This window comes from Anolis carolinensis, chromosome 1 (genome assembly GCF_035594765.1).
Source record: "Anolis carolinensis isolate JA03-04 chromosome 1, rAnoCar3.1.pri, whole genome shotgun sequence".
In the NCBI taxonomy this organism is placed as follows: domain Eukaryota; kingdom Metazoa; phylum Chordata; class Lepidosauria; order Squamata; family Dactyloidae; genus Anolis; species Anolis carolinensis.
Genome location: NC_085841.1, coordinates 324078976 through 324103422, shown reverse-complemented (window position 1 = coordinate 324103422; position 24447 = coordinate 324078976). Strand labels below are relative to the sequence as shown.

The window sequence follows — 24447 nt, the reverse complement described above, 5'->3', positions numbered from 1 at the left end:
TACAAGGTACAAAATTAAAACACATTATAAGATCAGCATAATGAGAACAATTAAAATCCAAGGCAATAAAAACATCATAAAATGCATCAATCAGCATCACAGAACCAAAAGTGGGCCTATTGAGAAATGCAAATTAAGGGATGGGCTTGTGCAAAATGCATGACAGTAGGATCAGGACTAAGAGTAAATTGCTGGAAGTCAGGACTGGGCAGACTGATACAGCTAACCTGTTATTCGAATACCCTGAATAGAAATATATATATACCACCTTTAACCAGAATGAAAACAGAGTATTACTACAAAAACATTCTGTTACAACATAAAGACACTGTGTCTTAGAAAGTAAATAGTCAATTTAAAAAAAAAAACTTACTTTCTTATCTTCTTTCACCTTCTGGGTCTTCTTCTTTGTCTTTTTATCATCTAATTCTTGATCTGATGTAATAGCAGGATTATCAATGCCAGCTTTCCATGTTTCTGCAGGGGACAGAAGAGGATCTTCTTCACTACCACGATGTCTTCCTTTCCTTTTTGTTTTAGATGTAGTAAAAGCTTCATCATCGCTTGCATCTGAATGTGCTCTCCTATAATACGATTTGGCTTTACTGAACAGCGTTTTAGATCTGTATTTGTATTTTGAAGGTCTTCTTTCACCTTGGGTCTTTGAAATTCTATCAGGAAAGCCATTTTCTTCATCTCCTGGGACATTACTTATAATAAATGAATTTCGAATCTTAACCACACGATTCTGACTATCATCTGGAATTACGTAGATATCATCAGTAAGACCTCTGTGCTTAAAAACAGTGTCTATTGGTTCTGCATAATTATCAGACTGATCAAGATCATCAGTTGGTGCCAAAGCCATTCTAGATTGTTTCCTTGGGTTTTTCCCAATGCCTGCCTCAATGGTTTTTACTAGGTTTGGATCTAGTTTTTTCACATTTGTCTTGGGCACTATTGGCTTCGGTTTTATGGGAGGAGGCACTTTATGGTTGCGTTCATGATCATGACAGTTCAAAGGTGTACTATGAGTAGGATATTCATTACCTTCCAAATCTAATCGGTATTTTGAGCGATCAGGTGTTGGGAGTAGCTGTACATCATCTCCAATTGGGCTGTAAGGAGGTGGGGCCTCAGTATCATCTTCTGAATCTGGATAATAATTGTAAGCAAGAGAGCTCCCTCTGGGAGAATGCAAGAACACATCCTCACTTGTGTGTGTTGCCTCTCTTGCATTATCAGACATATAGGAATTTTCAATCATATTCTTCTTGTCTAAAACATCACTGAAGAACAATGTAAAAACCTCAGTTTGACGGTGATACTGAGATAAAGAATATAGGGCTGTAAATTTAGCAGTGATCTCAGTTGCTATATGTTCACCTTCAGTCATTAATTCCTTGATAGCTTCATTCTCAAAAAAGTCTGCTTGACTGTCAGTAACAGCTACCAACTGGACAGGAATTGTATCTTGCACTTCTGACAGAAATGCTCGAAGCATTCCCATAGATGCTTTTCTTTTGGCAGAGTAAACTAATATATATCCATGAACGAGTTCATCTTTTCTTACACCAATTGAAGAATGATATGATAATATTGTTATTTGAATTCGTCTCCGTTTCTCACCTATAATTTTATCAAGCATTAACGAATTATTCTGGCCAGCTTGGGCAGCACTACAGGAATGGGAATCAAGGAAGGGTGAAAGAATAAGATCTACACTGAAGGGATCGCCACACATGCCGCACATAACAATCCTTAAATCAGCTTCTGAGAGGTCTTTAATTGTAGGAACAGGACTTACAACATCAAAGTTATGTTTAACAGCTTCCAGAACTCCCCGCAAAGCTTGTTTTACTTGAGTCTCATTAAATTTACGTGGGTAAGTACCAGCAGGGACATCTATAAAAGGACACTGCAACTTATTTGCCAACTGTTGTCCTTGATGTCTCAGGATTGGCAAATTCTTGCTAACACTCTCTCTCTGATTAGCCAGGATTAAAGTAAATGGAAGATTGGCCATATACTTGTCTCTTTTTATCTGAGATGCCTCAGCTCTGATTTTTCCAATCGATTCTCCAATAAAATTAAGTGATTCAATTGAATTAAACACGCAGAAACACCCATGTGGTTTGAAGGCAGAAGCCCATAACTGACTTAAAAGATAAGGTGACTTTGCATCAACCGGTCTAAGATCAAGTTCATATATTTTTCCATCTAAGGCATATTCATCATCTGTAGACTGCGTCCGAATCTCATTTGCCAGCTCTTGTGCAAGTCCATCTTTACCCAAAATGAAAATATTTACTTTATCAATGTTGGCACTATCATGATAAAAATGTACACGGCCATGGTCCAATTGCAAAAGACTACCAGCAAGTAACTGTTCTACTTTAATGTCCATACAGTTTTGGCCACTGAGACATGTTTCTTTAGTAGGATGATATACAAATCCGATGTGTTTAAGAAGAAGAGACTCTCTATCAGGTGCAAGTTTCTGTAAAGCTTTGTATCTAGGCTCTTCACTCAAAACTGCATGAATTTCACTCATTTTATCAGTACTTGGTGTTGCATTCAAATCCAGGTCATAAAACAGTTCTGAATGTTCAAAAAGCATTTCCTGAAACTCCTCTTTGGCTTTTTCAACTATTTCCCGTTGATGCCTACTATAGACTTCTCTACTATCTGCCTCTGTAATATATTTAAAAGCTTCATCCTCCATTACAAAACACATAACTTCTTCCCAGGGTTGACCAGGAGAAATGAATTGTATTTTTTCAAGTGTTTTTTTGAACTTCTCCTTCATTTCAACTCTCCTTTTTTCTGATATTAGATGCTGCACATGATTTTGATACACTTTTTCAGCTTCTACTGTGTTCAAAAGGTCAAATGGAATTCTTCTGTCATTCACTTTATCTATATGGTCAGTTTCATCCCACGGGGTTTTTTCGAGCACTACAAAACATAGTTGAAAATCTTGCCTTTTCTCCATAAGTTTCAAAGCTTCAGACCAACTCAGATGCTCAATCTCTTCAAGGTTGGACAGAAGTGTGTTAAAAGCTCTTGGTAATGTATTAATATATTCATCTCTTCTTTTTCTTATATGTTCTTGTTTAAGTTGCTCTATATGTTTTGAAAATGTATTTTTGGCCTTTTTGGTTCCCTCCAAATTAATGTATTCTTCATAATCTGGATGATTTTTCAGTTTGTTACTAACTGTTTTCCAAGTGGCATGATAGTCTCTCACAGTCTGTACAAGTTTCTCAAATTTATCTGTTGAAGTCACAACAAGCTGTCTCTGTGTTTTATAGGCATCCAGATAGGGAATTATTTTAGGTTTACCACGGGTTTTATCCATCATTTGTACCAGTGCAGTAAAACATGTTTCTACATTGACATTGAATCTTGCTGATGTTTCAACTACCAGAAGGTTCTTTTTATTTGAAGCAAATGCTTGAACTTCTCGTAAATAATGTTCCACACATTCATCACATTTAGTTGCTGCTATTATTATAGGCTTTTTAGATTTTGATAGCTGAATATAGAGGTTATTTACAAATTTAAGTTGGTCATCAAACTTCCTATTGCATCCTTGACTTACATCAATGCATAATAAAAATCCATCAATATTTAGCTTTCCTTCAGGCATTTGCTTTTGCTCAAAGTCCTGCTCTAATCCAAGCTGATCTGTGCAAATATACATAAGTTTTTCTGCTGACTGCAATTTGGTTGCAGCTGCACGTTTTATGTAAGGTTGTAAGTTCGTACTCCGATGAGGCAGAAAAGTCTGATCATCAATGAACTCAGTCTGTTCAATAACATGAATTTTGCAATCTACTCCATCCTCTCCACATTGTATTACGTCACCCCAGTACAAAAAGTGATCATTATTAACAACTCGTCCACCAAAGTCAATTGTGCTAAGCACAGAGGTATGTTCAGGGTAATATTCATCTGCTTTTGAGCGCACAAACCTATTGCACAAACACGACTTCCCAACTCCACAGTTCCCCTTGTCTTTTTCAGTTCCAGAAAGTCCAACCACACTAATAGCATAGGATGGGGGACGAGGCTCTTTGTTCTTTGCCATCATAGTGTTCTTCTCATCCTTCTGTATGTACCAACGCAACTGGATGTAGTGTTCATTCTTAAAAGTGCTTTTACACACTAAAGTTTTGTCTCCAAATTTGTAACATCGATTTTAGTTCAAGGATCATCATGTTTGTATTAAATTTAGGTGTCCAATATTAAGTTGTCCATGTTTCTGAAAAAGAAGAAAGACATGCTTTATCAATTACAATTACCCAAAGTTTAATTTTAAATTTCAAAGGAATATTGTGTATATGTGTGTGTGTCCGCACGCCTTCAAGTTGCCCTGTGAAGTTGTGGTAACTTGACGCCCTCGTGGCAGAATGTAAGCCGCTCTGAGTCCCCTCGGGGAGAAGGGCGGGGTATAAATGCATGTAATAAATAAATAAATAAATAAGAATGACATATGGGCTTCCAAGTCAAAGAATACTCAAAGGTGGTTTTGCCAGTTCCTTTCTGTGAAATATGACCTACAGCACCTAGTACCCATTGATGATCTCCCATCCAAGAATTAATCCTAGTTGATCCTCCTTAGCTTCCAGAATCACATAGGATCTGGTGCCTTAAGGGTATTTAAAGAGCAAAAGAAAATTGACCTCTTAATGCATAACTTTCTGAAGTATTTGTTTTTTAGAAAAAAATACCAAATTCAAATCTTGAAGAAGATACAGAATGCATGCACTAAAGGTGCTAATGAACACATAAAATATTCAGAATATCCATGTAATTTGTTTCTAATTAACATTCTGATCCAGCAGTGACAATCAGTTAGCTAACAAGCAACTACCGGTATGTTTAGATCATGGCTGTGACTTTAAGTAAACAGGATTCTGCTGCTCAAAAACAGCAGCCAAAATTAATCAATTCATCAAATCTTGGATTAACTGCATGAACCTCATCACCAAACTAGTACACAACCAATGTCAGCTGCAGAAAGACCTCTCTTTCTTACTTGTACTTTTTTCAAATCATTTCTAAAGTACTTTTTAGAAATATCAGATTATTAGGCATGGGAAGACAGTAGAAGAAATAACAGATTGACAGATAAAATTATACTAGTAAACCACAATGTTCAGAAGGAATTCCTTCAGCAAACAGTTAAGTTTCATATTTATTTTTGAGTTTGCCAAACATTTCCAATAAAATGGAGGCTCTAAGGAAATGGCTTATATTTTTCCTGATTCCCTCTACTGTACTTGCAAATATTCAAAGGAAAAAAAAAAAACAAAGTCTCGCTTCAGTTAATTGATATTCCACGCAGAAGACAAATGTTAATGTATAGATAAAAAGAATTAGAACTTAATCATTTGTGTCAGATCACTGAAAGTAATTACTAAAATGTATCAATTATGCAGCAGCAATTCTTTAAAACTGTTCTAGCTTTTTTCCTTTTTATACTGACTACCAGACATTATATTATAGTCAATGGACTACCTGAAAGCTTCCAAAGTTCCCCATGCACTCTGATGAAGCTGTACAGCACACTAAAGACACGGTTACTTTTTATACCGGTATATTTATTTGTCCCCTTACAAAGCATGATAAGGAAAACATAACTGAAACCAAACTAACCATAGGGCAGGCACTGTTAGATTTGGGCAACACATCCTATGTTGGAAATTACAACCTTTTTCAAGCCTCCCCTAGTAATATGTTTGTATATAATCCTGTTGCTTATTTATTGTATGTATGTTCTAGTACACAGCTTCCCTTGCTCAATGTTTCCTGAAAAATTGTGGGAGGGGCTGCTGACCACATTATCTGGCGTCAGGAGGAACGCTTTGGCTTCCTCGACCATGGCCTGCTTTTCGAAGAGGAAGGCCTACTGGCAAGGGATGGGGTGCATCTCACACAAGTAGGAAAACACCTTTTTGCTCACAGACTAGCAAACTTCATCAGGGGCACTTTAAACTAGATCAGCCGGGGGAGGGGGACAATAGCCTTGCTAACAGTATTTTACCCACGACCACAGGGAATCGCCATAAGGCTAAATGGAGGGTTGCACAAACATAACAAGGACCAATTACCAAGAACACAAAAACCCAAAGGAACACCTCAGGGGACGGTCCCAGGGGCTTACATGTCTTTACACCAATGCACAGAGCATGGGGAATAAACAAGACGAACTCCAACCTTTAGCACAACACCACACTTACGATGTCACTTACGATGTGAAAGTGGTGGGATGACTTCCATCACTGGAATGTAGCCATTGAAGGCTATAACCTCTTTCACAGAAACAGAACAAAGGGGAGAGGAGAGGGAGTAGCCCTATATGTCAAAAACATTTACGTTGCAGAAGAGATGCAAGATGGCAACCCAGGAAACCAGCTTGAAAGCATCTGGATAAGAATCAAGGGAACTGGGACTCAAAATGATCTCGTTGTGGGTATCTACTACAGACCTCTGAACCAGGATGAAGAACTTGATGAAGGCTTCTGTCAGCAGCTGACCAAACAGGCACAAAAAAGAGATATAATAGTCATGGGTGATTTCAACTATCCTGATATCTGCTGGAAAACAAACTCGGCCAAGAGTACAGAGTCCAACAAATTCCTCACTTGACTTACAGATAATTTTATGGTCCAGAAGGTAGAAGAGGCAACAAGGGGATCAGCTACTCTTGATCTCATCCTAACAAACGTGGAGGACCAGATCAATGCAGTTGAAGTGGTCGGATCCTTAGGGGAAAGCAACCATGTGCTCCTGCAGTTTGCGATACAAAGTAAGGCCGAAACAAAAAAAGTCAAACCCACATTCTGGACTTTAGGAGAGCTGACTTCCAAAAAATGAAGGAAATACTCAGCGGCATTCCATGGACGCCAATACTAAAAGACAAGAGAGTCAAGAACGGATGGGAGTTTTTCAAAAGTGAAATACTCAAGGCGCAAATGCAAACAGTACCAACAAAGAATAAAAACAAGACAAGTGCAAAGAAGCCAGAATGGATGTCCAAAGAACTTCTAATTGGTCTAAGACTAAAAAAACGACATGCACAAGAAGTGGAAAAAGGGAGAAATCACCAAAGAAGAATTCAAATGAATAGCCAACTCCTGTAGGGAAAAGGTTTGCAAGGCTAAAGCACAAAACGAGCTCAGGCTTGCCAGAGACATTAAAAATAATAAAAAGGGCTTCTTTGCTTACGTCGGTAGGAAAAGGAAGAACAAGGAGGCGATAGGGCCTCTGCGAGGAGAAAATGGGGAAATTCTGACAGGGGATAGGGAAAAGGCAGAACTTTTTAATGCCTTCTTTGCCTCAGTCTTCTCACAAAAAGAAAGCCAGCCTCAACCTCAGCAACATGGAGTGGATCAAGGATTAGGGGAAATCCAACCCCAAATAGGGAAAGTAGTGGTCCAGGAATACCTGGCCGCTCTAAATGAATTCAAGTCTCCAGGGCCGGAACAACTACACCCAAGAGCATTGAAGGAACTAGTGGAAGTTATTTCGGAACCACTAGCAATCATTTTTTAGAGTTCTTGGAGAACGGGAGAAGTCCCAGCAGTTTGAAGGAGGGCAAATGTGGTCCCTATCTTCAAGAAGGGAAAAAAGGACGACCCAAACAATTACCGTCCGGTTAGCCTCACATCGATACCAGGCAAGATTCTGGAAAAGATCACTAAGGAAGTGGTCTGCAAACACTTAGAAACAAATGCGGTCATTGCTAATAGTCAACACAGATTTACCAAAAACAAATCATGCCAGACTAATCTGATCTCTTTTTTTATATATATAAAGTTACAAGTTGGGTAGATGCAGGGAATGCCGTGGATATAGCATATCAGGATTTCAGCAAGGCCTTCAACAAGGTCCTCCATGACTTTCTGGCAAACAAGTTAGTCAAATGTGGGCTAGGCCAAACTACAGTTAGGTGGATCTGTAACTGGTTAAGCGAACGAACCCAAAGGGTGCTCACCAATGCATCATCTTCATCTTGGAAAGAAGTCACGAGTGGAGTGCTGCAGGATTCCGTCATGGGCCCGGTTCTGTTCAACATCTTTATTAACAACTTAGACGAAGCATTAGAAGGCACGATCATCAAGTTTGCAGATGACACCAAACTGGGAGGGATAGCTAACACTCCAGAAGACAGGAGTAGAATTCAAAACGATCTTGACAGACTAGAGAGATGGGCCAAAACTAACAAAATTGAGTTCAACAGGGACAAATGCAAGATACTTCACTTAGGCAGAAAAAATGAAATGCAAATGAAATGGGGGACGCCTGGCTCAACAGGAGTACGTGTGAAAAAGACCTTGGGGTCCTTGTGGACAACAAGTTAAACATGAGCCTACAATGGCAAAAAAAGCCAATGGGATTTTGGCTTGTATAAATAGGGCACCACAGTTGAAGGGAGATGTTGGCAAGCTGGAAAGCGTCCAGAGGAGGGCGACTAAAATGATCAAGGGTCTGGAGAACAAGTCCTGAACATCAGGAAGAACTTCCTCACTGTGAAAGCTGTTCGGCAGTGGAACTCTCTTCCCCGGAGTGTGGTGGAGGCTCCTCCTTTAGAGGCTTTTAAGCAGAGGCTGGACGGCCATCTGTCGGGGTGCTTCGAATGAGATTTTCCTGCTTCTTGCAGGGGGTTGGACTGGATGGCCTGTGAGGTCTCTTCCAACTCTACGATTCTATGATCTGAGACTGCTCAGACCTCAGACTCTATTTTACATTCTTCTGAGACATTGGGACTGCTCAGACAACACACATGCCTGCTGTTGTTGTAAGAAAAATGCCCTGTGCCATCTGCACACAGAGATTATTTCAAACATATCTGAAGCTGGACTAATATATGTGTGTTATGCTGAACACATGAAGGTTGTGAGTAAACCAAATTTGTTATTTTACTAAAGCCTACTTCATGTTTGTCTCTTGAGTGTATGATATAACAACTGAAGCCAATTTACTTGCATATTACATCTGGTTGTATAGCCCTTGAGAAGATTCTACTCTCAAACTGGTTTTTGGCTCTTCTCTGCAAGGTCATGCTTTTCCAAAAGGTTATGATCTCCAAATGGTTATGAATGCCATTTTCCAAAATCCGATTTTACAATTAATAGCAATCAACACTATTCAGGAAAGATTAATTCACCTTCCCATGTCATCCCTAGAGAATAAGACAAAATACATGCAAAACACATACTGAACCTATAACAGAAGAGACCCACGCACCAGTACTTATTGAGATTGTTGAGACTTAACTCCCCCACTGTTTATTGACGTTACTAATTGAAGAACCAATCATGAACACCAGGCTATCTGACAACACCTTGGGAGAAAGTGAACCCATAACTCTTCCTTTTTACTGATTTTATCATACTATTTTATAACTATTTTTTCATGTTTTGTGTGATTCTGAAATATAAAGATTTAAATGTCAACAACCTTACAAACAAGGTCTGCACCCTACTACCTTGCTTCTGATAAAAACAGTATCTGAGTGCTATGCTGCGTATGAATATGTTCATGCTGCATGCAGCTTAAATTTTTTAAAAGTAAAATTAAGGGTATTTTTTCAGTGCTGCCGTAAATTTACCATAGGGAGTGCATAAATCTTCCAGAGGGCTTGGGGGATGCAAAGACAAGATGCACACACTTCCAGTCATATATGCCCCCCCCCCCCAAAAAAATACACAACAAATCTATGAAGAATCTTTCTACTGTGCCGAGAGCTTTACAGCAAGCATGTACACATTCTTTTGCTGATGGCCTTAATTCTGAAGTCATGGATTTATTATCCAATAGTCAACAGTGAACACTGCCATTTATATTATAAATCACCTTCAATAATATCTTTAACATGATACAGTTAATTTTAGTTCAGTATTCTGAAAGAAACAATTGGATGCCAGCTACTCCTTTGATTGAATTTGCATGTGAAATCTGTTTATTGTTCCTGGCAAAACTTGGTTGATGGGATGTGTTTTCATGGTTCAGAGACTAATTGCCATATTTGTAGTCAGAAAGGACAGATGTAGTTTCCTGCATGACAGATGGCTTAGTGACCGTAGAGAGCTGTTTTGTCTTCCTATGTAGCATGAAGTGTTTTTACTAAAACATATTCCTACGACTTTAGAAAGGCATAGCTTGCTCTTTCCTGCTCTCCTATGTGACACACAATTTGAATTATGCTGGTGAATCTGCTCAGAATGTTGATAGCATTGTTACCTTGACCCAATGTTTACATGACACTGAATTATCTTCTTGCCTCCTACACGGACGCTTATAGAGTGCCCCAGATATAGCTTTTTAAAACTAATAGGGCATCCTAAAATTGCCAATATATTATAAGCCAGTGTCAATTAAGAATTACCCTAACCCTAACCCTGATAATAAGTCAGAGGTGGGTAAAATCCAAGCCTAAGCTGCCATTACTGTTTTTATATCCCTAAACATATGCATTTGACAGCCTATGTTCTGGCATAAATGGAAAGTCAATCTATTTCTTTTGAATTTTTTACTTCACCCACACCACTGTATCTACTGTTTAACAGCAAGTGTCTGACCACTTCAGATTCTGAACCCAGCATTTCTGGTAATCTATACAGCTTCCTAGAGGGTTCAAGGAACAGAAAATTGTTGTTGGATGTGCCAAAGTTAACCAATCTTATGCCAAACATTCACATTATTTGGTAGGTAAGTCAATTAGGGAAAGAATTGGGTCTCCCTGGGGGAGAAGCGTGGTATATAAAATAAAGAAATAAAGAAATAAAGAATGCTGAAGAGCATGAGCACAGGCAGAAAGTCAATGTGATATAAGTTATAAAGGGAAATCAAATAAGCTACCTTTAATACTCATGTGTAAATCTAAACATTTTAGTCAAAAAGTAACCCAAAAATCTGGGTTGACTTCCCCACAGGTCAATGTGAGTACTGTATCTAAGTCTTATTGAAAAAGGAACCATTCCATTCTTCAAGTAGAAGAGCAAAAGGCAAGAGCTTAGTTCATCCCGAGGTGGCAATTCTACTTTCCATCAATTTATCTACAGCTCATATCAAAATCCATAATTTTGGCCCCCAAAGCTGTACTCAATGTATATATAAGGTTAACTTATATATGGTAAAGCAATGGCTGCTGATCCCCAAATAACTCTCCTACTTGGGTTACCAATGTACTAGCTTTTCCTGGCTTTCTTATCTGTCAAGTGGTTCTTTTTAAAAAAAATTGTTCAGACATTAATCCCCAAAGTAGAATTCCTTATAGAAAAACATTGAGAAGCAGGGCTTGTGACAGCTCCCTATATTCAACCACTTCATTTAAAGAAATAAAAAATGGATGCCTAAACTGAGATGTGTTCCCAGCTAGCTAAACTCTACACATTACTTGAAAGTTTCACTTCCTAGATCAAACAGGTTTCCATACTCAAGTATGGAATCATGTCCACATTCAGACATTTGTCTGCTAGTGTTACAAAGGTAAGAGGGAAGAAGAGTCAATTTCAAGGACTACTTCAAATCTCTCACAGGAAAGAAATCTTTGGGGCAAAGTATTACAGCTCAAGCATCGAGTTGAATTTGTTTATATCATCTCATTTAGGCTATCCAGGAGGTTACTATCATAGAAACTGCAATTTTCCTCCCTTTTCATTGGGGTAAGAATCACAAGGCTCGCCAGATGTCACAGGACTACAAGTCACAGCAGTTCTGGTAGCTTAGCCAATAATAAAGTAATTCCAGGATATACAATGTATCAACATCTGGAGAATGACATGCTTTCAACCCTGACTCTTAATGTTCTATCTCTTTGTTTGATCTTATTTGCCTGTATTATGATGCTTATAATAACCCTCAAAGCTGTATGAACAACATATTTACATTATTCCTGGATGTTCAATTTAAGATGGAGAATAAGACACAGCAAATGATTTCCAAGGTCATCCTAACCCTTACCTTCTCAATACCAGCAATGTGCTTTCTTCCTCAAGATTATAAACATGCCCTTCTCTATTACCCTACATGTCAAGATCACAATCCCCTGATACAGGCAGAGTATGTACAATCTCGGGTCTAGCCGAATAGTCCACAAAGATATCAAACACTCAGAGGAATACACAAGAAGGAAATCCAAATGTCCGTTCCAGGGTAAAGAGCCAATTACTAGCAATATCCAAGATGAAAGGTTGAGTCCACAATTCCAAAGCTGATATCCAGATGTAGGCTCCAGGGAGCATGAGAGATCAGGAGTCCAGGGCCTTGGCTCAATCATTGACGCTGCAGCCAGCAATCAGGTAACGAACTCCAGTCTCTTAAATCCAACTTTCACAGGTATTACCTATCACTGGCTCTCTTTTCAGCTAACCTGTGATCTCCGCAACTGAGACCTTTCTTTCCTTAACTCTATAAACACAGGAACAGTTAACCCCTTCTCAGCCTGCTCAACAGAAGTCTCTTGCATTTAGTCTTTCTGTTGATGTTCCTTCAGGATATGGCTGAGGGAGTTGCTGTTCATTGCTAGGCTCCAATTCTACTTCTGAGCCTTCTATCAGCAATTCCTCATCCAAGCACTCCACACTGTCCATGACACTACAACTTAGTGTTACAGGAGTCCTTACTGGCTCTTTACATTCTGCATTGCATCAAGAAAGTCACTGCTGACTAATCTAATTTGATATTTCCCTCAATTTCATGCTACAAACTGCCTTTTGCAAGTTGGAAGAATTTATAATTCTGGTTTTGAAAAAGATGCAGGGGGTTTTATTTTGGGAGAGTAGATGGCATTCTATGGCCACATAGAAGATTTTTTGTTCATTTGAAGCAGAGGTGAGACTCGTGTGACTCTCTCCAAGTCTAACGACCAAAATCAATGGCGAGAAATACTGCGAGTTGCAGTTCAAGAATATTTACAAAGTCACACAACCCACGGTCCTGGCTTAAGTCTATCTCCATTTCTCATTTTGTGTAACCTGCTACTTAAACCACCAAATTCAAAACCACTCTGGTCTCTTCAAATTTCTGAAGATCTGAACCACCTGAACTTCACACTTCCACAGTTTCCACTGCCATCTAGTCTGTTGATGTCTGTTGATGATACATCTCCCTGAATATTACTTGGGGCAAGCTAGTAACGAGCTGATAAGACAAAGTAATGTAATGCAGTCTATAAGGTATAGAAAAAAGACAGAGAGACCATATGGTAAAATTCTTTGAATGTTTGACTAGGCCTCTATGAGACTAGGGATCAAATCCTTGCTTGGCCCTGGAAAGCCATTCAGTGGTATGCAATGGCAATTCCCTCTGAGCGAATCGTGCCAAGACGACCCCATGATAGTGTCGTTTGTCAGAAAAACCGTGATAGTACAAAAAAATTATTGCCGGATAGCTGAAAGCACCCAACAGCAATACTACATTCCAACTGATCCTCATCTGTTCTGTGAATTCCTTCTAACCATGATTGTATTTGCACTAATATTAATAATGATGAACATTTTTCGGAAGCCAGATTTTCTACTCTAACCCGATTTGAAATTATTTCCAGTTTAGACCGAGGTAGTCTCCAGATGTTCTGGACCGTATCTTACAGAAAATTTTCAACTTACCCTTACAAAAAATGATGTAAGGAGTCTGTTAAACTTTACAAAATCTTCTTAGCAGCAACATTACACATTTAAATTATGTTCCTCCCTGAGAGATCTGAAAGTCAACCAGATAAGCCAGTTTTAAAAGCATGAATGCATGAAAATTAGAACAGAGCAATTTACAATGGCAGAACATTTTACTTACAGCAGAGGTGGGAAAGGTTCGACCTCAAGAAGCTATCATTCACCTTTTAAATAGGTTGCAACCCTGCACAGTTCAACATCAAAAATACCCATGCTCAAAATTAGAAGTGAACTGTCAGCTATTTCAGGGGTGGAGTTAATTTTCTGGAAATATTGCGAGTCCATGAAGACCCCTGAGAATTCCAGGGGCAGAAACCTAGCTACAAGTTGTGCATCCTAGCTCAAATCCATGAAATCCACCTAAAATATATTTCTCTGGTAAAAATTAATGATGCCCATCAATGCAAGAATACTTTTATCTGCATTTATAATGAACAGTGATCAGGGAAATCATTACAATGTTTTTGACCCCAATATGATTTTCCTACCTCAGACATGAATGTTTTATTTATTAGTCACATCCCATCCTTCTGTCTCCATGTGATAACCTAAACAGCTAAATCTCATAGATCAAGATGCACATTTTGACCAAAAAAAACCACATTTTTAAAAAATCAAACTTTTGAAAAAACAAACCAGTCAGGTATCTAAGGTCCCTGCCACACCACCACCACCACCACCCAAAATATCCCAGGATCTGATCCCAGGAACTGCTTATCCCAAATTATCTGGCAGTGGAGACACAAATAATCCAGTTTAAAGCAGATAATCTGAGATCAGATCCTGGGATATAGGGCAGTGTAGAAGGAACCTTAGACTATCTTCAGAAGTGGAGGACACAACTACACCTTCCCAGCATAGTACATTTCATAATTTGACCGCCACCGAACAAATTATTCTGTTCCTAGTGAAAGATCTTAAAGATCTGAGTATCTCAACATCAGCACTTCAACTGTGCATAGAATTTAACTGGAAGTTAGTACAGCTCTTTGAAGATATACTCAAAGCATCTGGTACAGTAAGCAATGTTGCTGCCATATTTAAGATCAAATGTACTTTTGAGTACTTTTCAAATGCAGTCCCATGCAGACAGCATTAAGAATATAACAATGCCAAGACACTGACTACTTCCCACCTTGGACAAGCCCCAACTGTAGACTCAGAGTTTGCCCCCCCCCCTGTTTCCATGTTACCTGGATTGAGTCTCAGTTTATTTACTCACAACCAGTTCATTACTGCCCCCAGGGATTGAAACATAACTTCAGTTATATTACCTGGACTATGTGAATAATTAGAACAGAAGTATGTTCTGTATAACTCACATTCCATCCTGTACTGAGAGGTGTCTGTAAAAGCCACATATTTAATTCCTTCAGCCCTTTATCAAAATAACTTACAGTTGGTCACTGTCTGAAAAATTGCACACTGAACATACACTCACAGCCACTGTTTTGCAAGACACCAGCATCCACTGTGTTCACAACACAAAACAAAGGCCTTCTAAGGACAAGTTCCCTCATGAGCTATTATTGATTGAACTACCAAAAAAAGAAGGTTACTGAATCCCCTTTTGAGGTGATGTATACAGTCTAATGAAAGTAACTATTGTAGATACAACAATTCAATCCCTAATTACAAACTTCCTCCCTTATATTAGACATGCTGGATGCTAATAGGAGTTGTTTCATTCCTGTGAATATAATATGCAATTATTTTATCAACAAAAAGGTATCTACATTTTAAACTGACTATAAAGAACTCTGGATATAATTAAATGTTGAGAAATATTATTTTCACAAGAATAAAACATATAGTATGAACATGTAACACTGTTACAGCTCAAAACAATTACAAATGTCTAAATATTTAAGTATGAAGTCAGACATAGACAACCCTGGCCTAAATATCATTGTTAATTCTGGCTAGAGTAGATGCACTGAATCAACATGTTCATCATTCAATATCTGATTAAATTAGCCCACTCTAGTTAGAACTAACCAACAGAATTCCAACTACTATATGGCAAATGAAAATCCAATACATAATATGTAATTGGTCCTATGGTGACAAGATTAAGAAGAGAAGACATAACATAAAATTTCCCATGTGACTTTAATGAAGTATGCAATCATTCTCCCCAACCCACACAACTGCTTATCTAGAAAAATTCTAGTTACAATGTCACTAGGTGCTAGTCCATACTGCTTTTAAAATTCACATTCTGTACAATTAAATAAATTATATGTATAACTTAGAAATTAAATATAGGAATTATATACAGTAGAGTCTCACTTATCCAAGCCTCTGGATAATCCAAGCCATTTTTATAGTCAATGTTTTCAATATATCATGATATTTTGGTGCTAAATTCGTAAATACAGTAATTACAACATAACATTACTGCGTATTGAACTACTTTTTCTGTCAAATTTGTTGTATAACATGAAGTTTTGGTGCTTAATTTGTAAAATCATAACCTAATTTGATGTTTAATAGGCTTTTCCTTAATCCCTCCTTATTATCCAAGATATTCGCTTATCCAAGCTTCTGCCGGCCCGTTTAGCTTGGATAAGTGAGACTCTACTGTAGTTAATGCAAATGCTGTAATATAAAAGCTAAAAGAAGCATGCTACTGCACGAGGCTCTACTCTTCATCCCATACTTCTAGGGTACCTATCTTTTTTGCCAAGGTCAGCCACAGTTAATTTTAAAAATCAGCAATATTTCCAATGCAATCTACTCTGCCTTTCTACTTAACCCAAAATATATACATGCTAAAATGCTGGGATTATGGCTTTCTTTGAGTTGACTATCAATAAACAGCATATTCAGATGTTAACATGGTTCACAACAGTACTCTGATGTTATAAAAATGTCATTTCAATTTCTGATGACTGCCAAAACAATACTAAGAATTTTGATTATATAGTTATTTTTATGTTTTTTTCTTGCTGATTAGCATTTCATTGATCAAATATTGAAAACATTAAAGTCTAGATCCAGATTGACTAATATAAACCAAAAATTTGCATTGAATGACTTGTGGAATATTTTCTGACCCTACTGAGAATCACAACTGGTTGACTGTAATAAGAATTCCAACATCCACAATACAGCTAAAAGGTAGTAGACTTTTAAAATATCCTGACCTAAACCCACTGAGAATTCCAACATCCCCATTCCTCCCCCTCCTTTTTTGTCTAAATAATTAACCACGTACATAACAACTGGCCATACCTTAAGGACACTGTTTTCTAACTCTTCAGTGATATAGCCTACATTGCAGTTCTAGTTTTGGTTGCACTTTGCAACACGACCTGACTGTGGGGAACTTGTCTCTATGTGAGACAAGGTGGCTTACAGTACAAGTTAGAACGAAGTACAGATAAAAGTATTTTTGTACATATGTGGGTATGTTATTGTTGCATGTGTTCAAATAATTTCCCACATTTGGTGACTTCTAAGGTGAGGCTATCATAGGAGTCAATCAGAGGGGATTGCTTTTGCCTTCCTCAAACGTTGAGAGTATGATGTGCCCTTTGGGTTTCCATGCCTGAACCCTAGATTCCAGAATGCTAGTCCAACGGTCATGCCAAAAAAGGGTTTTGTTTTTTTTTAAAAAAAAAAGGAAACAAGCTTATTAAAATATTTAAAATAGTTTAATATACATTTAGAATAGAATAGAAATAAAAGTATAACACACTCAATTGAAAGGTCATTCTGCCATACTCAATAAAAAACTAAAGGCTTGCTTAAATAAAAAGGTCTTTGCCTGTCAGTAAAAAAGATCAAAGAATTCACCATGGAAGTAGCTGCCAAGACAGTCCTCCCTAATTGTACCTGTGATGGTGGTGGGATTAAGACAAAAAAATTCCCCCTAGAATTTAAACCTTATGTATGCATGTACCCTTCAAGTTGGTTATCAATTTATGGTGGCCTCATAAATATCACAAGATTTTCTTAAGACTTGGGCAGGTTCATATAGGGAGATATAGTATTTCAGATAGTCAGGACCCAAGCTATATACAGATTTGTAAGTCATAGCCACCATGCTGAACAGTGCCCAGATCTAGTAGGCAGTAAAGCTGATTCAAGAAGATATGTGTTTCCTACAACCAGTCCCAATCAACAATCTGGACATAAAAATTTGAACCACCTGAAGTTTTCTAACAGTTTCCAGTAAACCAAATGGATACATGTTACCATGGCTAAATATGACATTTATGGGAATGTACATAGCTGGCACTCTACTTCTAATTGTGCAAACACACTGTAAGCCACTGTGCATCCAGGCTCAGGATCGAGCACAGAAGTACACCAAAGCTATGAACTTAAGATCTCTATCATGTCTAGGTTAAGTTTCAATTTGTTAACTCTAATCCAAAGCACTGATTTAGTACTGAAATTAACTTGGAACTAGATGGAAAGCAGAAATAGACTTGAGCATCATCAGCCTACTGGCATAGACATCCATCAAGGTAACCAAAGCGGCATCTATTCCATAGCCAGAATGGAGTTGGAAGACTGCCACGTGCTCCAGAATATTTCCCAAAAAGGAATACTGGAGACAACGGTAATTTTCTAATGTGATAGAAGTCAGGGACTGTTTTTTCAGTAAAGGCCTCCTTTTAGTCACTTTTAGGCAGGGTACAATTCTGCCTTGTTGCAAGACATTCATCATTCCCCTTTCTAACAGCCAGTCTACCTCACTCAGCAAGAAGGGTACAGGTCTCATACATATGTGGTGGCTTTCACATCTTCAGTTTCCATCCAAATCTATAGTTTGTCCTCCAAGGTTTGACATCTGTGATTTTGATAAGTTGAAGGCTATTCTATGGAGAGGGTAATGCTGACTCAAGAGGGCAGCCACCACCATTTTCCCACCCAGGCATTCAAAAAGGCCAGAAGCAGCACAACAGTGAAGACAGTAGAGGAGATTGCTGCTTCCTTGGGGTTTTCCCAAGACAGACAAAGCTCTTCCCTTTCAACCACACTACTCAGAGGAGGAGATGGTTCCTTTTTTAATCAGAAGTAAGGTACAGTATTCACACTGATACATTAATAAGTCAACCCAGGCTATTTGAGTTGTTCTGATTGAAATTTCTAGACTTAATACATGAGTATTTATGGATTTGATAAAAAATGTTCCTTCTAGGAATCTCTATGCCCTCTAATGCAATTCTATAGTCAACTTCTGCCAGAGGTTGTCCACAGAGTTAGGCTGGAGGACCTAGGAATTCCTAGAGATGTATTCCTTACAGTTAAAAAACAGCTTTTTTATTTGCTGTTTTTCTATTTTCAAGAGCATCCCTAACCTCAGCAAATGTGGAGAGCTGATGGTACAGTCTGTCCTAAGCATAAGGAATGTCTTTAAACCAAACTCAGAGGATACCAAGGGCCACTTTTATGGTTAACAATAAATCATATTTGCCAAGTTACCCATGCTAACCACCAGCACTAATTTTGATGACAGTCCATCCTGGTCCTGAATAGTCAACAGAAAATAGCAGAACCCCTTTCTCCTTATTTTGCAGATAATTTGGGGGGGGGGGGGGGGAATAGATCTGATTTTAAGTCGAGCATAAAAAGACTGGCTTGTCCTACTCCACATTCTGTGATACATATAACAAAAAATGTAGCCAAGGAGGAAGAAGGTCAAATGAACTCTGAATTGTTCTTGCTGCCATTAACAGTCTAGTGTTATTTCAAATCAGGCACCAAGGAAAGATGGAAGCAAGAGAAACCTGCAGTGTTTTTGGCTTTTTCCAAAGCCCAGCATGAAGTGCAACACTTTACACTGCCTTTCATGCATTTGAAGACAAAAGTATATCACCCAAGTGCCAAAATCCAAGATCAGCACCATGACTTGCATAATCCTTAACAGGTTATAGGTTTGGGCCTAAATCCAACATGGTACTGATGCTAAAACATTAGCATGACAAAAGTTTCTTTCCTTCCCTCACAGCCCTTGAAACTATCAAAAGGGTAGTTCTGAAGGACATTCTAGGCATCAAAAGCAGCTTTTTGAAAGGGAGAGGCTGCTGTGAGAAGAAAGGACTCCCACTTCTTAATTCCACTGAAATCTACTGTTCTGTCCATGGAAGTCCATCATTAGATCCTACCCATAATTATTTAAATTATATAACTCATAGTACCTTTAGAATTGACTTGCAACAGAAAACATTCCATATTTTCCCACTGTTTCAATTTCTAATATAGAAAATGCAGCTACTGAGATGTCATTCAAAATTAGATTTGTTATGCAAACATTGTTATTTAACTCACAAACTTTATATAAAAAGATTTCTAAAATGTAGCAGGATTCTACTTTCGCAGAAAAACATTCCCTATCTGTTAAATTGCTAATTGCTAATATGGGTTTAAATGCTTCAATTTTCAAAATTGTTTACAGTAGCTCTTATGTCAGATGAAAATTTCATGATGAATTGGTCGGAGTAAAAAACTTTTCTAAGTATGCATTCTTCATTTCTAAGACTATCCATATCACCAATTTAGTTTCAGCATATTTTAATATACATTATTCTTTCAAGTAGCAGTGTCGCACTTTCCAATGAGATAAAATTTCCCTGAAGAAATCCTTAATATTAGTCAATTTACTGTCACCCATATACTGTCCAATATATACAGAAGGCAAGTGAAATCTTTTTCTTTTTAAACTTTGGTTGAGAACTTCGATAGTATTAGAGGCATCTTACAAAGCTATAAACACTAACGTTCTCATATAGTAATCAATATTAATACAACGGAGTCTCACTTATCCAACATAAAAGGGCCGGCAGAACGTTGGATAAGCAAATATGTTGGATAATAAGGTGAGATTAAGAAAAAGCCTATTAAACATCAAAATAGGTTATGATTTTACAAATTAAGCACCAAAACATCATGTTATACAACAAATTTGACAGGAAAAGTAGTTCATTACACATTAATGCTATGCAGTAATTACTGTATTTACGAATTTAGCACCAAAATATCACAATGCATTGAAAACATTGACTACAAAAATGTGTTGGATAATCCAGAATGTTGGATAAGTGAGAGTTGGATAAGTGAGACTACTGTACCTACAAAAACTTGATTAACTTTAGAAGTCAGCACAGTGCACTTCCAAGATATACCTCACTAGTTCCCCATAAATTTTGCTTATGCCAATATTCCATGAACTGCAAATACCCCACAATTAACACATCATTATCAGATATGTGAGAATAATTTTTTGAACTATATGATGCATTGAAATCTCTATGAAGAGAAATCTTGATGTATTTCATTAGATATGTTACAAAGAACTTCAGCTATATTATTGCAATATTCTTCTGAAACTAACAGAAAAGAAACACAAATACAGTCTTGCAAGTTGTAGAAAGTACAGGTAAACCAATGGACAAGTGCAGGCCTGATCATCCAGATTAGGTATTAAATCCTAATGCATGTTTTTAACATACGGGTTTGTAGCTATTTCTCTTAATATATTCATTTCGCTCATTCTCATGCCAAACAGCTAAGACGTTAGGAAATTAAAATTGGAATAAAAAAAAAATTAGAATCTGCCAACACATTTTACCATTATTATAAAAATTGAAGGCTAAAAGAAGTGAAGAGTAAACATATGTTGGATTGCACTGTGTGGCTGTAATCCTAGGAATTTTTATTATGGGATAAATCCATTCATCTTAATAGGACTTCCAATCAATCATGGTCAGGCTAAAAGTTTCCTTAATCAAGAGAGGGAACAGTAGGGCAATGTACTACATCTAAGAATGCACACTCAAGTACTGATACTATGAATTTATTGATATATGTTAATAATGTGTTTTAGAGAACTCTCTGAGAATACAAATATCCAAGACCTCCATACTTAACTTTATCAATTAAGCCTGTAAAATTTGACCCCTGACATGTTATGTACACACGACTCGACTGTATGGCCATTTTTAAACAGGAAAGATGAATGCCACAACTCTTCCCAATCAAAAAAGTTTAAAATATCTAAAATGGATGTGCAAGTGGTTTGACTGTGCTGCCACTATAGACTTAAGAAATGTGTGCTGATTGCCAGGTTCTAAACTAGAGGGAAGACACACTAATAATCTAGGAAAATCAAACTTATCGTGTACATCAAGCATGGGAAAACCTCAGCCCTCCAGGTGTTTTGGACTTCAACTCCCACAATTCCTAACAGCCAGTATTGTGGGAATTGAAGTCCAGAACACCTGGAGGGCCGAAGTTTGCTAGCTGTTAGGAATTGTGGGAGTTGAAGTCCAAAACACCCAGAGGGCCAAAGTTTGCCCATGCCTTGTGTAACCCACCCATTGTTCTACTGTATGTGAGTCAATATATAAAATATTTCCCTACTTTCTAGGCAGATCCAACACTGGAGCTGCTAAAATGCTCACTTCTAGAAGAAGGGCGTTATCAGAAGGTTCCCACACCCTTTTCTTTACATATGTATACAAATTAAGCCATCAGCAATCAACTTTCTATGCTTCCCGGATCATGATATGCACTCCCACCCCCAATGATAAACTGTGGGTTCCTTCCTAGCGTCCTTTTTTCCTTGTCAGTTTCAATAGAGGGACTACTGGAACAAGGGGTGGGGGCTGGGGGAAGAGAGACATGAAGGATGATAATAAGCAATGCCATCAACCTAACCTTGTGTTACAAAATTCTACTAAGAGTTTAGGGAGAGGGGGGAGCATAAAGGGAGAGAGCAGAGAGATGCCACTGGCATCTTTTTACACAATAAAGTTTTCCTTGACAGATTCAACAGAGGGGCAACAGGGACGGGTGGGGATGGGGGAAGAGAGACATAAAGGATGGTAATAAGCAACACCACAGCCTAGCCTTCTGCCTCATCACACTAGAGCAGGAATGGGCAAACTTTGGGCCTCCAGGTGTTTTGGACTTCAACTCCCACAATTCCTAACAGCCTCAGGCCCTTTCCTTTTTCCCCTCACGCGCGTAAAGGAAGGCCTGAGGCTGTTAGGAATGGTGGGAGTTGAAGTCCAAAATACCTGGAGGGCCAAAGTTTGCCCATACCTGCACTAGAGAATGAATCCACTTTAAATCCGGTTTCTGCCTCCTGCAGAATTCTGTGGTTTGTAGTTTGGTGAGGCCCAGGATCTGTCTGGCTGAGCTGTTTAAAGCCCCCTCCCTAAAGAGGATTTAAGGTGGATCCAAAGTCTAGTGCAGGCATGGACAAACTTTGGCCCTCCAGGTGTTTTGGAGTACAACTCCCACAATTCCTAACAAGCGGTTAGGAATTGTGGGAGTTGCAGTCCAAAACACCTGGAGGGCCAAAGTTTGCCCATGCTTGCTATAGTGTGATGAGGTCCCTTGTGTTGCAAAATCCTACTAAGAGTTTGGGGGAGGGGTGAGCTTAAAGGGAGAGAGGAGAAGGAGGAGTAGGCCACTGGCATCTTTTTACACAGTAAAGTTTGCTACGGAGAGAACTGGGGAGGCGTCCAAAGAGAACAGGAAAGGGGGATGGGGCGGGGCGGAAAGAAGAATGAAAAGACCTGGGATGGCAAAGAAAGGGAAAAGAGAAGAGAGGAGCAGCAAGCGAGAAAGGGAGAGGAGACGATGGTGAAAGGAATGAGGAAGGTGCATTGCTGTGCCCCCCACCGACCCAACCCGAAATCCGAAACCAACGTCTCCTTGTCCCGTTTCTCTCTGAAAGCGAAGAGAAGGGGCCCCCGCACTTCCTCCGGCCGAGGCCTTCGTCACCTGCCTGGGACCAAGGCATCCCATACCCTCCGCCCTGCCCTTTCCTTCCCTTTCCTTTCCGGGGTGTGGAGGTATGGAGCTGGCTCGAACAAGGCGAGTCAAGGAAGAAAGGAAGGCGGGTGGGGGAAGGAAGGAAGGAAGGAAGGAAGGAAGGAAGGAAGGAAGGAAGGAAGGAAGGAAGGAAGGAAGGAAGGAAGGAAGGAAGGAAGGAAGGAAGGAAGGAAGGAAGGAAGGAAAGAAAGAAAGAGGGACGGAGCGAGGGAGGCAGCAATGCTGACCTGCCCAGTCCCCTCGCAGTCTCGCACTCCTTCAGAGGCCTCGCTTCGGGTTCTGTCTGAGAGGCGGCGCCCACTGAAGCAGTTTCAGAGGCACCTCCTCGAAGGCTTCGAAGGCCTCCCTCAGTGTCGCTGCGGTTTGGGGGAGGGAAGGAAGGAGAGAGAAAGGCCACTCGCACTGACTGACCACCAAGAAGGGGCCGAGGGAGAGGAGAGGAGCCGAAGCTATGGATGTTGCTTTGCCTACCGCGCTCTCCGGCTCTTCCACGGCAAGAGGAGGAGAAGCAGCATTCCGGGGGAGAGTCTGGCTCCTCTCTTTTCGGACTGCGGCCCGCCTCAGAGCAACGGGCAGGGCCCCATCATTCCTTTCCTTCCCTCCCCTCCCGCCTCCCCCTCCCTCCCTCTCCCTCCCCGGTGTTTCTCAGCTCTAGTAATGGCGGCAGCGACGGCAGCACTCGCTTCGTGAAGGGAGCCGCTCGCGCTGGATTCCCCCCTCCCTTCTCATCTTCTTCTGTGCGCCGCCCTCCCTTCGCTTCGCTTCCCCTCCCCGTTCCCCGCCCCCCACCTCTACTTAACTTTACCTCAGCAGCTTCCTCTTCCTTCCTTCCTTCTTGCCTGCCTTCCTTCCTTCCTTTTCTTGCTTCCCTCCCTCATTCTCGCCCGGCTCTGCGCGCGCGCACACACACTCACACACGCACGCACTTCAGTCAGTCAGTCACTAGCTCCCGCGCGCTCGAGCC

General features: G+C 39.4%; 1 protein-coding gene across 5 annotated transcripts in view; it reads right to left on the bottom strand.

Moving 5' to 3' along the window:
- Positions 1-24447, bottom strand: part of arhgap5 (Rho GTPase activating protein 5) — a 50734-nt gene extending 26287 nt beyond the window's left edge. Inside the window, exons 1-3 of one of the 5 annotated variants that reach the window (XM_003216578.4) lie at positions 24289-24440; positions 13623-13716; positions 374-4267 (exon numbers count right to left, since the gene is read on the bottom strand). In XM_003216578.4, coding sequence (XP_003216626.1) covers positions 374-4096 — 3723 coding nt within the window. In that variant the 5' untranslated portion in view covers positions 4097-4267; positions 13623-13716; positions 24289-24440. Of the gene's footprint in view, positions 1-373; positions 4268-13622; positions 13717-23710; positions 23869-23954; positions 24113-24288 lie in introns of those variants that run through there. The other 4 variants (XM_008103394.3, XM_008103393.3, XM_008103395.2 and 1 more) reach the window with 4 other exon arrangements.